At 31.7% G+C, this 15,486-nt stretch overlaps 1 protein-coding gene across 1 annotated transcript in view; it reads right to left on the bottom strand.

Moving 5' to 3' along the window:
- LOC139520972 (uncharacterized) overlaps positions 1-15,486 on the bottom strand; it is a 100,384-nt gene that overhangs the window by 78,882 nt on the left and 6,016 nt on the right. Inside the window, exons 2-12 of the mRNA XM_071314090.1 lie at positions 14,199-14,301; positions 13,546-13,682; positions 7,005-7,119; positions 5,930-6,157; positions 3,863-4,087; positions 3,006-3,269; positions 2,543-2,791; positions 1,796-2,172; positions 1,016-1,156; positions 374-412; positions 9-117 (exon numbers count right to left, since the gene is read on the bottom strand). Of these exons, the coding sequence (XP_071170191.1) occupies positions 9-117; positions 374-412; positions 1,016-1,156; positions 1,796-2,172; positions 2,543-2,791; positions 3,006-3,269; positions 3,863-4,087; positions 5,930-6,157; positions 7,005-7,119; positions 13,546-13,682; positions 14,199-14,301 (1,987 nt within the window). The remainder of the gene's footprint in view (positions 1-8; positions 118-373; positions 413-1,015; positions 1,157-1,795; positions 2,173-2,542; positions 2,792-3,005; positions 3,270-3,862; positions 4,088-5,929; positions 6,158-7,004; positions 7,120-13,545; positions 13,683-14,198; positions 14,302-15,486) is intronic.

Raw genomic sequence — 15,486 nt, 5'->3', positions numbered from 1 at the left:
ATATATACCCGCATAATTCATCCATTTCATTTATTGGTGTAAAAGCTATTTGCATCAGTCGTAACCAATAGTTACTGAAATAGCTGGCAACTTCATCTGCTTTGCAGGATGCACTTTCTGAAATTTTATTAATAACACAAAATTAAAATCACTTATTAACACAAAACAGTTTCATACATTTGTTAATTTAAATAACATAGAAATATAATTCTTCTAGTTAAACAAAAAAGTTTTCTAAATTACACAAACATGGATTTTTCTAATTTACATAAATCCATGTAATGTTTAGTCCTTCAGATGAATTTTTAATATTCTAAAAAAAATCTAATTCAAAGAAGAATATCCATAATTTCCGATTTAATAAATGTCCTACCTTGCACTGTGGACATAAGTTCTTTCAATGAATCCATATCTAAAACAGAGTTCAAATAAATAAAAATTGATCAACTTCATGACAACCATTACCGGTATTCTATATGCTACTTACCACATCTCAAATCTCAAATTCATTTTCTAGATATGGTGTTAAATGAAACAACTAATATAGAAAAATTTTAAAAAGTTACTCAATTTCTTTTTCAAAAGTTATATTTATTATATTCAAACATGCTAATTGTTTTACAATTGTAATTTCGAGGTCTTCTATTGCTGACTATGCAATATGGGCTTTGCTCATTCTTGAAGGCTTTATAGTGACCTACAGTTGTTAATTTCTGTATATTTGGTCTGTTTTGAAGAGTTGTCTAATTGGAAATCATACCACATCTTCTTTTCTATTAACCTATCAGCCATGTAGTTTAATATAAACTATCATTTAAATTTCCTGTATAATCCTATGAATATTTTAGAATGATCTTGTTCTTTTTAGAAGTAATGTGTTTCAATGTTTTGATAAGACCTTTTTCCTAATATTACAAGAAACATTAATATTTCCAACAAAAACTGAACAATGATGCTGTTTGAAATCTTCCAATTTTCAGAATGAATAATCTAAAACATAGATATTGCTACATACCAACGACTGGCTCCACACATGTATGACCACATCCATTACTGCAGCATTTCTTTCCTTCGGGACATTTTTTCATTGCAGAACACTGCTCAACACATGTTCCAGCCTGGTCTTTAGCTATCTCTGGACAATTACCAGGCAATTCTGTGCAATACATTAAAAACTTCTAAATACATTTATTGATTTATAGTAGCTTTCTCTTGACAGATAGAGCCACTGCACAATTAATATGGCACCATGTGTGTTAAGAAAACAATCCATTGCTTGCTTAACATCTACTTGCAAATACATGTAACTTCAATTGTGAATGAGAATTTGTATTACATGTCTATAAAACATAACATTGTCATTGCGATTTCATATTGCTTTTATTTAATCAGTGTTTAGATTTGGTATTTCTAAAAGTATTGACTATGTTAATAAATATTCACTATGAAATGCAAACAAATGCTTAACTTTGTATTTTTAACATATATTTCATAATACAAATACATGTAGCAAGTGGTTACAAGTAAATGAAGTAATGTCACAATAATCTTTATGGGTCATTTGTTATTCTGCTTCTTCAAAATATTTAATTTTTTTTTTAAACATTCTTTTTCCAGGGGATACAATTCTGCAGCTACGTAGATACAATTGATTATGTGGGGATATAGCTATAGGTATATCATTTCATGTTTTCTTCCAGTTTTATTCTTGAAATCGAATTTCTACTACATAAAATGATATACATCATCATTCAAACTGTTATTTCAGTTTATAGTTATAAATATCAAAACATACCTTCCATTTGAGAACAGTGGTACTCAACCATTCCAGTCCAAATCATTTCTTGATGTTTCATTCCTGGCTGTAATACTGAAGGTAGATCATCCATCTTGCCACACTCCTTGTCCATACTCATATACAGATGGCACATGGCTTGACTGAAGTTCTTACCACGAGACATTATAGTCTCAAATCCACCCATAAACTTAAACCAACATCTTGTCATACGTGACAGCACGTCCTTTCCGTCCATTTCCATGGGGGGAGTGTAGGCATATGGTCTCAAGTAATCAAGATATTTCTTCTTACTGTAACCCAGAGGTAACAGAGAGGGTGACATTGGACACCCTGCAGTATGTTGTTTTATACAGTGTAAAGTTTCATTAACCATCCTGGAAATACAAATACAACTTGCAGATGTTGAAGAAAAAGTAAAATATAAAAGATTAAAAAGTCTTTAAACAATGTTGTGTTATGAAAAATTTATAGTTGAAATTCATCAGTTAGACTATCATAAAAACTCTTTTAACCAAAGACTAGTAATTAAATCATTAGCAGAGATAATGAAAGAATACAGTGTCTGTACCTAGAATTCACTATCCATTTACAATAAATAGTATTGTTTCTCATTCTTGCTTACTGCTTAAGTTCTTTTATCATATTCATTATGATAGTTAAATAATGTTTCTTTGTACTCATATGGTCCTAAAACCAGCGCCTTTTCATTAGATTTCTTAAAACAATACATGAATACAGACTTACACGGGAGCTTGACCTGCAGCAAGCGTTGTTACATTTGGCATCTTAAAGCAATTACTCATCGCTGCTGTGGCATCACATTTTGGTTGTAAACAGTTTATTTTGGCCAGGATTGGTTCCACTGGACAATGGCTAGCTACCATCATTAAAGTACGGTGGATGGTTTTATTGGTTTCCTCCATCTCTCTCATAGCAGACATGTCACAACCAGAAGTACTATGAGTAACGCACTCCATCATCTTCAATGTCTCACTGCAAACAAAAAATAAAAAGTTGATCTTCTAAATATAACATATTTATGCAAAATTGTCTTCAAATTTGAAAGTAAGTAGACATTCGAATGGGAAATCAATTAGTTCTTTAACATAATCAAATGACGATATATATTTCACTTATTTTACAATTTAAAAAGTTAAGATGCTCAAATGTAATGTTGTAACACCAAATTATTTGTTAATGTACATACTGGCAGACCACTTCCCATCCAAGTACATCTACGCTGGCTACTAGTGACATAATGTCACCATATTTTACACAATCTTCAGCCATCTGTGTCTCACAACGTGACTCCATCATCATCTTCATGTTCATATCTCCACACATTCTTTTATCGTCACACATTCCTCCAGTAGTGAGATGTGCCATACTTATGGCATACCATATATCCATTGCGTTTCCTTCCCCTTCTCTCAACATACCCATCATTTTGTGAACTGAGCTGTAATACAACCTGTAAAATAACAGTAAAATGTATCACTTATTTTGCATCTTAACTCATGGAAAATATAATATGCTTTAGTCAGTTATCATGTTCTTCAGAAGCTTCAATTAAAGTATAAGCCTAAACATCTTCTTCTAGTAAGGGCCTTTTAAGACGTACTGAAGCCTTCTAATTTTTCTCTCCTTCATCAAGGATTGTCTGCTCCAGCCTACCTTTAACTCTAACAAATTGCTTAAATGAGAAGATAAAGATCTTTCAAAAACTGAAAATTGTCAAAATGTGAAAAATATATATTTTATCTTCAAATCCAGACAAGACATACCAGTAAATCTAAATTGTTACTTTTTCTAGGAGTCTTAAAAAATAAGTGTTTATGTAGTAAATATTATTGAGTTTTGAAACCTTGTCTGCAGTTTTTGACAACTTACTTGTCTTGTCTTAATAGTATAAATACTTTGCATTATAATTCTTTACACTGTATGCCTATTAAATCTAGGCATTTTGGACACCAGAGCAAATAACATTGCATTTTTTATTGGTTACACTGTACTTTTCAAAACCAGGCACCTAAAATAAATGTGTTCAACATTTATAATACATACGGGCAAACTATTTCTTTATTTGCAAATGGACTAGTTGCCACAGCATAAAATGAGGCAATATGCCCAACAAATGGCTGAGTCATGGACAAAGTTATAGTGTTGTTTTGGCAGGTTTTGTTGGTAATTTCATGTAAATGTATCATATGATCTCCCCATTCTTGATAAACTTCATATTCACAGTTCATAGTGTTCTTTGATACGCAGGACATCATATCCATCATTGCTCTGAAAAATAAATACAATAAACAATTGATAGTGAGACTGAAACATGTTAAGTTTTATTATACAACAAGGAAATATTTATATGATATATATAGATTCCTACACTGCAACAAGTGTATAACGATATATATAATCTAAATATGAATACATTTCATTTTACAACTGTAAATTTAGTAATTTATTTTTGAATATTTTTGCGTTTTGTTATTTAAACACCACTTATTATAGTTTTATTTAGTTGTTTTTCAATTCATTGGGAAAAACTTTAGCAGGAAAAGTTTTTGAATTCTAACTGAATCATGATTTTTCACAACCTTGACCATAAGGTAACCTCTAACACTTTTGCAGTACATTTGAACTTGCATATTTGTATAGGTAAAACCATTAAACATTTTATTTATTCAAATATAATACATATTCAACAAAAGTCCATATTAACTTGGTAGCCCCAAGCTATTAAGTATTTTAAATGAATTTCATACAATTTTTAGCACTTTAAATAAATACAATATGTTTAACCCTTAAGTAAACATGTTTCCTTTACTAAATGATTAAAAGATACCTAAAATATATAATAAAATATTTCTAATGGGTTTTTGATGTTGAAAACTTAATTATGTTTTTTCCAAATGACTTAATATTTAAATAGTATCAATCTTAATAAAGAGTTCTATCTGTGTAATTTTCTACTCATTGACATTATCTCTATTTTATTATTAGATTTATGATTGTGATAGCAGTAAAGGGTAATTTCAGAAATAATACATAAAGTGTGAAAAAAAACTTCAAAGACTTTTTAAAAACTAAAGGCTCTAAAGAGCCTGTGTCGCTCACCTTGGTCTATGTGAATATTAAACATAGGAAGCAGATGGATTCATGACAAAATTATGTTTTGGTGATGGTGATGTGTTTGTACATCTTATTTTACTAAACAGTCTTGCTGCTTACAATTATCTCTATCTATAATGAACTTGGCCCAGTAGTTTCAGTGGAAAATGTTAATAAAAATTTACAAATTTTATGAAAATTGTTAAAAATTGACTATAGAGGACAATAACTCCTTAGGGGGTCAATTGACCATTTCGGTCATGTTGACTTATTTGTAAATCTTACTTTGCTGAACATTACTGCTGTTTACAGTTTATCTCTATCTATAATAATATTCAAGATAATAACCAAAAACCACAAAATTTCCTTAAAATTATCAATTCAGGGGCAGCAACCCAACAACGGGTTGGCGATTCATCTGAAAATTTTAGGGCAGATAGATCTTGACCTGATAAACAATTTTACCACATGTCAGATTTGTTCTAAATGCTTTGGTTTTTGAGTTATAAGCCAAAAACTGCATTTTACCCCTATGTTCTATTTTTAGCCATGGCGGCCATCTTGGTTGGTTGGCCAGGTGACCGGACACATTTTTTAAACTAGATACCCCAATGATGATTGTTGCCAAGTTTGGTTTAATTTGGCCCAGTAGTTTCAGAGGAGATTTTTGTAAAAGTTAACAATAACGGATGAAGGACGACGGAATGCATAGTGATGGGAAAAGCTCACTTGGCCCTTTGGGCCAGGTGAGCTAAAAAGGTAACCATGAAATATTTGCAAAGCTTAAACATTAAATGAGAAATGAGACATATTATGGAACAGTAAATTTATGTCTTAAAACATTTTATGCTTTTTATAGTTTCATAACAGGCTTAAACAGCCCAAAAAAACATTTTGATTGGCTAAAATCTCTTTATAAAAATACAACTTATTTTGTTATTATCATAACTAATATTTAACCATTTCTTTAGTCTTTATCAAATCAAACAAGATTTCCCCTGTATTAAACATACGTACCCACATAGAACTGGAGATTTTTCAAAACCACCGACAGGAGAAAGTAAAATGGCTTTTGTTGCCTCAAAACATTCTTTGGCTATTGGAACATTACATCCTGAATCAACACACGATTCTCTCGCTGTTTGTGACAAAAGTCCATTCACCATGGATACCATATTTTTAATCTGTAGACTTTCACAATGTTGTGTGGCTGTAGACAGACATTTGTGGGTCTGCTTTGCTTGCCTAAAATATACATGTATGATATATTTCAGTCATTTATTCATGTTATTAATTTTCTTCAGCTTATATGACTTGTGAGGCAACATTTCAGGAAAATCTTTTGGGCCTCACAACATTTTTACTAGCCTATGCCGTAGAATTGTGGTTTATCATGGATACTGTTTTATAGTACAATGGTTATCATCCAATATATTCTGCTTGAAGAAAGTTTTTTGTAAGATAAAAATGTTAAATTTGTCATCATGGCCAATGGCTGTGTGTAGTAGTTTCCATCATTTGATTGACAGATTGCTTCGATTGTATGACATTTTCTTTCCTTTTTCATTATAGGGCTTTTGCAACTTTGAAAATAATATATGTATAATATATAAATATATATTTGAAGTTAAATTCAATAATTCAAATAAATTAATAATAAACAATAATTGTACCTTTTATTGTACCACTGGATTTTTATCTGAACTGAACAACACAACTGGTGTCACAAATGGAGCAGAATTGATTACCCTTCTTCTCAGAAGACCAAGAATTCAACACTAGTTATTTATGGCATTCATTTAGTTTTCTGTCTCATATTTTGTGGACTACTTTTTGTCTTTTCTTTTTTTTTTCATTTGGTTATCTTTCTGTTTTTAATCATTGAAGACTTGCTACCTTGTGTTAAATCTAGGTTGATAGACTAATTCAACCATTAGTTAACAGACTTGCCATCTTGTGTTGAAGCTCACAGATTAACCATTACATTGTTGATTGATTGATTGTTGGTTGTTAAATGTGACTGTCCAGTCGCAAATATTTTATGCATGTTCAGAATGATTATATTGTTGACAGTTGAGGTTTATAAACTTACCAGCAAGTGTTAACTGTAGAGGTGTCAGCAGCAATGTACACAAATCCCACAATGCATTGGGATATGGTACCCATGTTACACTTTTCATCATCGTCCTCTTTGTCATTTCGAAAACCTTCAAAAAATATAAATAATTGAATAAAAAGTCAATCAATTTATGGAACTGTAGACCTTACTGAAATACACATAAGTAAAGGTTGAACTCTAAACTTTCAAACTCAAAGCAGTGTCTGCCCTGCTCTGCATGTAGGAGGGTATGAATGCCTTTATTGTCAGGCTTCAAACGATAATTTTTGGCTACCATTAGCGTCAAATTGATTAAAATTTTACTGTGATTCGTCAAAGTCGAAAATAATTATCTTTATCTATATATTTTGGAAAAAAATAACGTGATTTGTCAAAATCTGTATACTTTTTTTATCGTCTAAAAGAAAGTGAATATTGGTCATGAAGGTACCCCCTATGCCACCCTCATGCAGAGACAAGTAGCCAAGCTGGTCTTCCCAGGCTATGCGTACCCTACTCTAGTTTGTATACTTATAGGTCTTCAGATAGGGAATAAAAAGTGAGATGATCATAAACACAGAAATTATTGCAATTAGTGAATAATTTTTTTACTCACAGATATGAATACATCCGTGGTTAGATTTTTAATATTCTGAATGGATTTATATTTATCAAATGCATCTATTTTTATACACATGGAATTTTATCTTAAGCATGTTAAGTATTACTTGCTTTTTTTAATTCATGTATATAAGCCATATCTTCAGTAGTTTTTAAATATTTGATGATTTTGGTTTAAGTTTTGCATTTTACTAGAAAATTATTTTCACTCTCAAGATTTTACTTAGCTTTTTTTCAAATTCAGTATAATCTTATTCTTTTAAAATGTGCATTTACATTCAATTTCTGATCATTTAGGAAATAATTGTAGAGTATGTTAAGCTCTGCCTGAATCAATTGGTGACAAGTTAGCGAAGCCTGTAAACAGGTATTTGCAACCATCCAATCACCAGTACTTCCTTTAGTCGGAGGATGAAAATTCCTAGTTTTTATCCACCAACAGAATTTCACAAGGTTTTTGAATGCGGGTCCAGTGAAAAGTATCCATCACACATCATAAGATTCTAAAGAGGGTTTTTAAAAGGGGAATTATATACCGGTAAAAAAAATGGTGGCGTTATCCTTTAAACTAATATATTTTTTCTATCTTAGTATGAAGAAATAACATAAAAAAATGTGGTGTACACTGAATAACCCGCGTAGGTAATGTTACTTTAAAATGTTATTTCGAATAGACAGAAAAAAAATTACAGTCATTTCTTATAATTTATTCTAAATTTCATTCTAAACCGGAGTAAACCATTAAAAAATGTTGACGACGTCACTGTCACGTGACAAAATTATGTCTATGAGCTGATAAACAAAACTCAGTCAGCCAATCAGAAGATGAGTTACATCCAAAATTAAATTATATCAAAATGAAGTTGCATTAAAATTCTGGTTTTATCATGTTAGTTTAAACATATTTATTTAAAGTGGATTGGGAAACAAGTTTTGCAACTTATATTACAGCTTTTACATTAATGCTAGCAAGTCAAATCTTTGTTTGGCTTGCTTGCTTTGCTTGTATCAATGTTTGCTCAAGCATGGCAATTAAGATAGGCGGGGTTTCAGCTTGTATACATCATACTTAAATTTTATTGGACGTTATGTTTGAGGTTAATTTTAAAACATCACATGACATATATTCTCACATGTTTCTTTATCAGTAAATATACAATACAGACAGGATTCTACTTCGTCGAACTTATCTCCCCATTACGGCAGTTCATTTTCACAATCGTAGAAATGGAAGCCGAAATTTTTTTTTCTCGAAGATATGCATTTTCATCATCCAACTTAAAGACTGTCGTCAAGTACTTTTAGTAAAATAGCTATTCGAAACACACCTACTCTGATTTTGTGATTCATTGGATAGGTATTTCACTTGACCCCTAAGTTTCATCTTTTAGTACAACCTGTAGCTTTGCTATATAAAAATTATAGAATCTGAAGCGAGATGATGTATCAAATACTCTTCCTTTGTACGTTTTCAAGACAACATATTCATCTAAAACACACCCTTACATAAAAAAGGCGCACTCGATTTTCTCTTTTCAATAAAATTGTTACCCATTTATTGGAATTGTTCTTGAGTTACATAATGAAAGGGCAGGCACGGATACAACCGAACTAATAGATTGATATGTTATAAAAAACAATATTAGGTCAATGTCATAAAAATATAAACTTTTTTTGTACTCGGCGCAAAACTGTGGCCGAAGGCCAGTTTCCCATCCTCATACAAGAAAAAGTTTATATTTTTCTTTCATTGACCAATTATTGTATTTTTACAGGTGAGGAAACATATGAGAATATTTGTAATGTGATGTTTTAAAATTAAGTGTTCTTAACCTCAAACGTAACGTCCAATAAAATTTAAGTATGATGTATACAAGCTGAAGCCCCGCCTATCTTAATTGCTATCCTTGAGCAAACATTGATACACTCAAAGCAAGCAAGCGAAACAAAGAATTGTCTTGCTAGCATTAATGTAAAAGCTGTAATCCCTTTCCATTTTATCAGGTTGTCATAACACTTTCATGGTGTACTTTTATTTAGAACTGTAGCAGTGTGCATCTAATTTGAAATGTTTATTATTTATTTATAACTTTTAAATACAAGTTTAAGAAATCTTAATTGCCTTATCATCCAATATAACTTGGTAAAACCATGTTATCAGTAAACACCAAAATAAGCCCCAAAGTATAAAAAAAAATGGAGTTATCTTTCTTTGCTATCAAATTTTGGGAGAATGTGAGCGAAATATTATTTTTATTTTCATTACTCTGGCTTCTCTTTAATGCTTACTACTATATAACAGAATCAACCAATACTATCTACCAGTCTATCAAAGGAGACTACAACCATACACACAGTGTCAAGTCGAACAGTTTTAGCCATCTATATCATCTCCTGGTACTTGAGCTGGTACCAAAACTATATTTTTTCCATCTTCCGAAGCTTTCGCATATATATTCCCGTCCTTCAAGCTGGTACATTTCTTGACCAAAGCGGATTCTAATAGCATAAATCATTGTTTGCTTTTCTTATGAACTGAAAATTTCCTTTATTAAATACTATTAATTTAGGAAGCAACCGATTAAACTTTTTAAAAAAAAGGGGGAGGGGTATTTTTTTCTGAGTCAGAATCATTTTTTTTTTAATTTTACACCGTACAAGGTTTGGGGGAAATTTGGATTGTGTCTACCTGATCAGAATGTTTGGGATCCAGGGGCGGATCCAGCCATTTTTAAAAAAGGGGGGGTCCCAACCCAGAGTAAAAAGGGGGGGGTCCAGCTATATATATACTCCCATTCAAATGCATTGATCGGCCAAAAAATAGGGGGGTTCCAACCCCCATACCCCCCTAAGTTAATTAGGGGGTCGGGCACCTCATGCACCAATTAATCCGCCTCTGTTGTCCCAACAGACACAATTGTTACACTATTTGAAGACTATATGGTCCGCAATTAGTCAAAACATATCATGAGGACATAAGAGCTAAAGTTCCGCAGCTAGGGTTTTACAAAGGTGGTTTCACTTTTAAAATCATACTGCTTTTATAAGAATTGAATATAACTAAACAAAAATAACATCCTTTTCGGATCTTTTAAATAGAATTTGAGACAAGAATGATTGTGGTAATTGTGGGTAAAAAGGGATTGAGACAACAGACTTTCAATCCTATTATACATATTCTTTTTTTAATACGCTGTGATTTTATGAATATGAATCAGTATCTAGATTTGACATCTACAAAATTTAAATAACTACTGCACTGAGATTCGCTCTGGCCTTCGCATGTTTTCCTTCACGGTCTACTATTTAAACTTTGTAATATAGAACCCGATACCGTTTTTTTTTAAATGTTTGACACATATATATCGTACTTCTCATCGGAAAAGTATTAATAGCTCAATTCTATACTCAATACAGTGTCATTATATTCATAATGTAGTTTCACAGTTACCTTAGAAATTGTAGAATACATGTTGTCATTACATATCCCATTATGTTATGAAATTATGTATTTTTTGGCTAATAATTGACTAAATAGCATGATTAATACGTTTCGTAAGATCTTTTAATTTCTCACCAGACGAAATTTTTGTTCTATCACTTCGCTTATATATATTATTATAAACTATTGAAATTTTTAACGTCTTTAAAAGATTTTATTTATTTCAAACACTGGTATTAATTTTTTTCCATTTTTTGTAGAAGTGCAGTTCAAGTGTAGGCTGAATAGCTTCTCTGAAAATAGCTTACAGTACATGCTCAGTGCCTAATCAGTTTGAAGAAATCTAAGATGAATTTATTTGAATAACTGATTTGCTTGGGTTTCCTTCATTGAGATTAAAACAGACAAAAAACAAAACAAAAGCACAAAAAGACATCTTACGGCTTTGTTCATTGTCGAAGACCGTACGGTGATCTATAGTTGTTAATTTCTGTGTCATTTGGTCTCTTGTGAAGACTGTAAGTTGTCTCATTGGCAATCATATCATATCTTCTTTTTTATATATCTAACGGTCAATCTGATAAAATTTCAGATCCATCTTAAGTCGTCGTGTACAAGTGGCGATTTCGTACATATTTAACAGATCTTTTAACATGTAAATATATATTATACATGCATGTTATAACTTGACTCAGTTGTACTATACCAAAAAAAAATGCACACATGCACAATTTAAAAGATTCATGTTGTAAGATGTACAAAAGTTTGCCCAAAAATGGTTTTATCTTGTACAAAATTTGAAACTGAATTTAATTAAAACAAAAGCTCGGAATGTTTTTTCTTTAGAGCACAGTGATCACAAAGTTTCAAAAATGTTTATTATTGCTTCATGGTTTATGTTGGATGGCTCAACAATATGCCGAGCCTTTGATTAAACGGTCACACGAGAATCCTGCGGAATTAGATAAATTTTGAACAGTTATCCCCATTTTTTTTTATTTTGATAAACAAAACAGAGCTTATAAATACAAATTAATGAAATTATGCAAAATGATGCCGTTGGAAAAAGTGTCCAAAGTTGTTGAAAGCAAGTTCTATGGTAGACATGGTAGATTGTGTATAAAGCTTGAGATGTTGTATATACAGTTGTCTATTGCCGAAGACTTTAAAAAGTCTATGTCATACAGCTACAGCATGAGTCTTGTAGGAAAACATAATCATGTGCAATACCCAAAGAAAATGTATACATGGTTTTAATAATTTATACAAATATTTATCAAAAGTGAGTTGTCATCAACGGGTTGGCCAATCTGGCCAATAAGTATAGCTTTTAATGGTTTACTTTTTAAATTGTTATTTGTATGGAGAGTTGTCTCATTGGCACTCACACCACATCTTCCTATGTCTATTTAATATGTTGAAAAGTTACACCAGTCGTGGAAATAAAAGGATGTGAGGGGTAAAAAAGTCAGTGCGACATCAACCAAATAACATATTTGACCGATTAGAGGCCACAATACTGATGGTCTGTCACTTAACTAGATGAAAATTTGAAGCTTTAAGTTTAAGATCTTTAAGCAGAGAAGTTACTGGTTCGAGAAGTGGAAAGGAAGAATCCGAAAGAATTTTTTTTAATTTTTTGAAGATTGATTGTTCCCTAATTGCACCACTTTGAAGCCATAATCGCCGTATCGAGTCGGTAAAAACTCATAGCAGTTTAATCCCGTCTCACAAGAAGGAAAGAAAGATAGTTTAAAGATCAAGTTATAGACTTTTAACAGGTCAAATGTTTTTAACATATTTCTATATACCGGTTATGAATAGATGGTGTTTGCACATGGTTTTTATTTACAATGAAAAAGTAAACACTCGATTTTAAATAGAAAAATAAGCTGTCAATATTGGATTAACATGACCAAACCTGAGAGGTATATACACATATGACAAATTTATATAAAAAAATGCCGACGACGTTTATGAAACACATATTTTTCTGTAGAGTATTATTGCACCCTGATATTGAAATTTCTTATTGATTTTCATCACTTCAAATCTGATTTGTCATTTCTTTCTATTTTTCTCCATATATGCTCACTACATTAATACAGAACAAGGTTTATACCAACCGGTGCGTCTTTTGATGTAAATTTTCATCTAGTAAATTCTATTGCAGATTCAACTATACATATATATTTATAATTCACATTATATACCATCCAAATAATAGATGCTCACTTCCCTAACAAATGGGATATTACGAAAGGGCTATCATGACCAGTATATGAAACCAGGAACCTATATATTGACAGATATACTGTCCCCAGATGAAACAACAACGTAAATTGGTACTTATATTAGTCTCATTTGAGAGTATCATTCCTATAAAAACAATGTACACAATTCTAGATAAGAACAAATTGATGCGCATTTATGTTAACGGATCACAAAAACTGAGAAGTGTACTGTACATACCCGGTGAACATACAGTTGATTTTATTGCCTTCAGTAAACTGACAAATGGATGGACGACTCGTAGACCTGGCCATGAATATTCTGATGGACAGTCGGACATACTCCATTCTACACAAGACGACATTCTATCAACTTCGCTGAAGAAAAAAACATATGTTAGTTATAATGGCCTTTTTGTTTTGGTCATTTCCTTCAAATTTCCTCATTATTTCGATTTAATTATTAAACAAGTACATATAAAAAGATAATATGTGGTATGATTGCAAATGATACAACTCCCCACAAGAGACCAAATGACATAGACATTACTAAATATAGGTCACCGTACGACCTTCAACGACGAACAAAGTCCATACCGCATAGTCAGCTATAAAAGGTCCCGAAATGAAAACTATTTAACAATTCAAACGAAAAATCTAACGGCCTAATTTATAAACAAAATAATAAACGAAAAACAAATGTGGCGGCAACCCTACACCTCACTTTTATATATGTATATATCATTTTCAATATGTTTTTATCTTGTCCGTTTCTGCTCTGAACACATCCTCGTTGTGTCTCTGTTATGTCTTTATCACGTACTTGGTGGATATATATATAAATCAACTTTAATTATTGAATTGTCAAATCGTCAAAAAATAAATCCCACTTACCGACAGTAGTCGTCCTTTTCGTCTTCTTTTGTGACGGCGTCCATAGTCGCATTTGCCATCTTCATGAAACACATTCTGGCATTGTAAAAATTGCATTGTGGCGCTGAAAGAAAAACGAATATATAGTTTAAAAAAACTACAACACATGTTGGTACTTATCGTACCTTATGGCACCGTGCAGCTGAGAAATACAGTTGAGATTATAAATATTTGACGGCGCCGTTGACTCATTTGGGGATTTGAGAAACACAATATTGCATTGTGCCACTGACGGACTGAGGTGGCCGAATTTTGATAATTTTAGTGTTGTAAATATTGAACTATGATATAGAAATATAATAGGGATTGTATATACTTATATAATTGATTTAGCATTGCACTGTAGAAATATATTATACCACGGTCACATGGAAAAATAAAAACAAAATTCATTATTGACACTATAGAAAGAACTTGTCGAATTGAAAGGGCATATATGTGGTGGATATTTGTTCATCTTTTTAATTCTGCATGTCTACCTTTTTAAGAACTTGTGTTCGTGGATTGACGTTTCACTAATATTTAAAATAATTGAACTTCTTTTGAAATTATTCACTCAACTATATCATTCAGCATCTCCATAATTTATTGCCGCTTTTCTTCTAAAACAGGGGTTGACATAAGAGGACATTTCAATCAATGTCCAATTTCTTTAAGTATTCAGTGGTGCATTGCATTCCGCATTTTATTGACATACTATGGCGTTTCTTCAAAGAAGGAGTTTGTAGAAAAAGGCGACAACCTTGATCGAGGGGAGAGTTGTTAACAAAGAAAAATAAATCGAAGATAAGACAAAGTGAGATCAACCGTACAACATGCAGATACACAACAAAGGACCAGTGCAGTGATTGTTGTTGGGTTTTAAAGATATTGTTGTTTTAATCGCAGTGTTCCAATTTTGTGTGATTTCATGGTAAGGTAAATCAAAACGACGAAAAAAAATAAAAGTACAAAAGTACTTCAAAGCTTACTATATGTTTTTTTTTCGACATTTGCCAAAGTGAAACTATGTGTCTTTTAATGTTGTGATGAAACACTATTGTTTTAGGTAAGGGTGAAGGTTGGTACCTAATAAAACATGTAAACCCACTGCATTTGTGTGTACCTGTCCTAAGTCAGGAACCTGATGTTCAGTGGTTGTCGTTTGTTGATGTGCTTCATATATGTTTCTCGTTTCTCGTTTCTTTTTATTTATGAATATAATTATTTTCTGTGACTGTATATTGCATTAATTTGTAGGATCCTTTAC

This window comes from Mytilus edulis, chromosome 4 (assembly GCF_963676685.1).
Source record: "Mytilus edulis chromosome 4, xbMytEdul2.2, whole genome shotgun sequence".
In the NCBI taxonomy this organism is placed as follows: Eukaryota; Metazoa; Mollusca; class Bivalvia; order Mytilida; family Mytilidae; genus Mytilus; species Mytilus edulis.
Note: the sequence above shows the minus strand (reverse complement) of the source record. Positions and strands in the feature narration are given on the sequence as shown.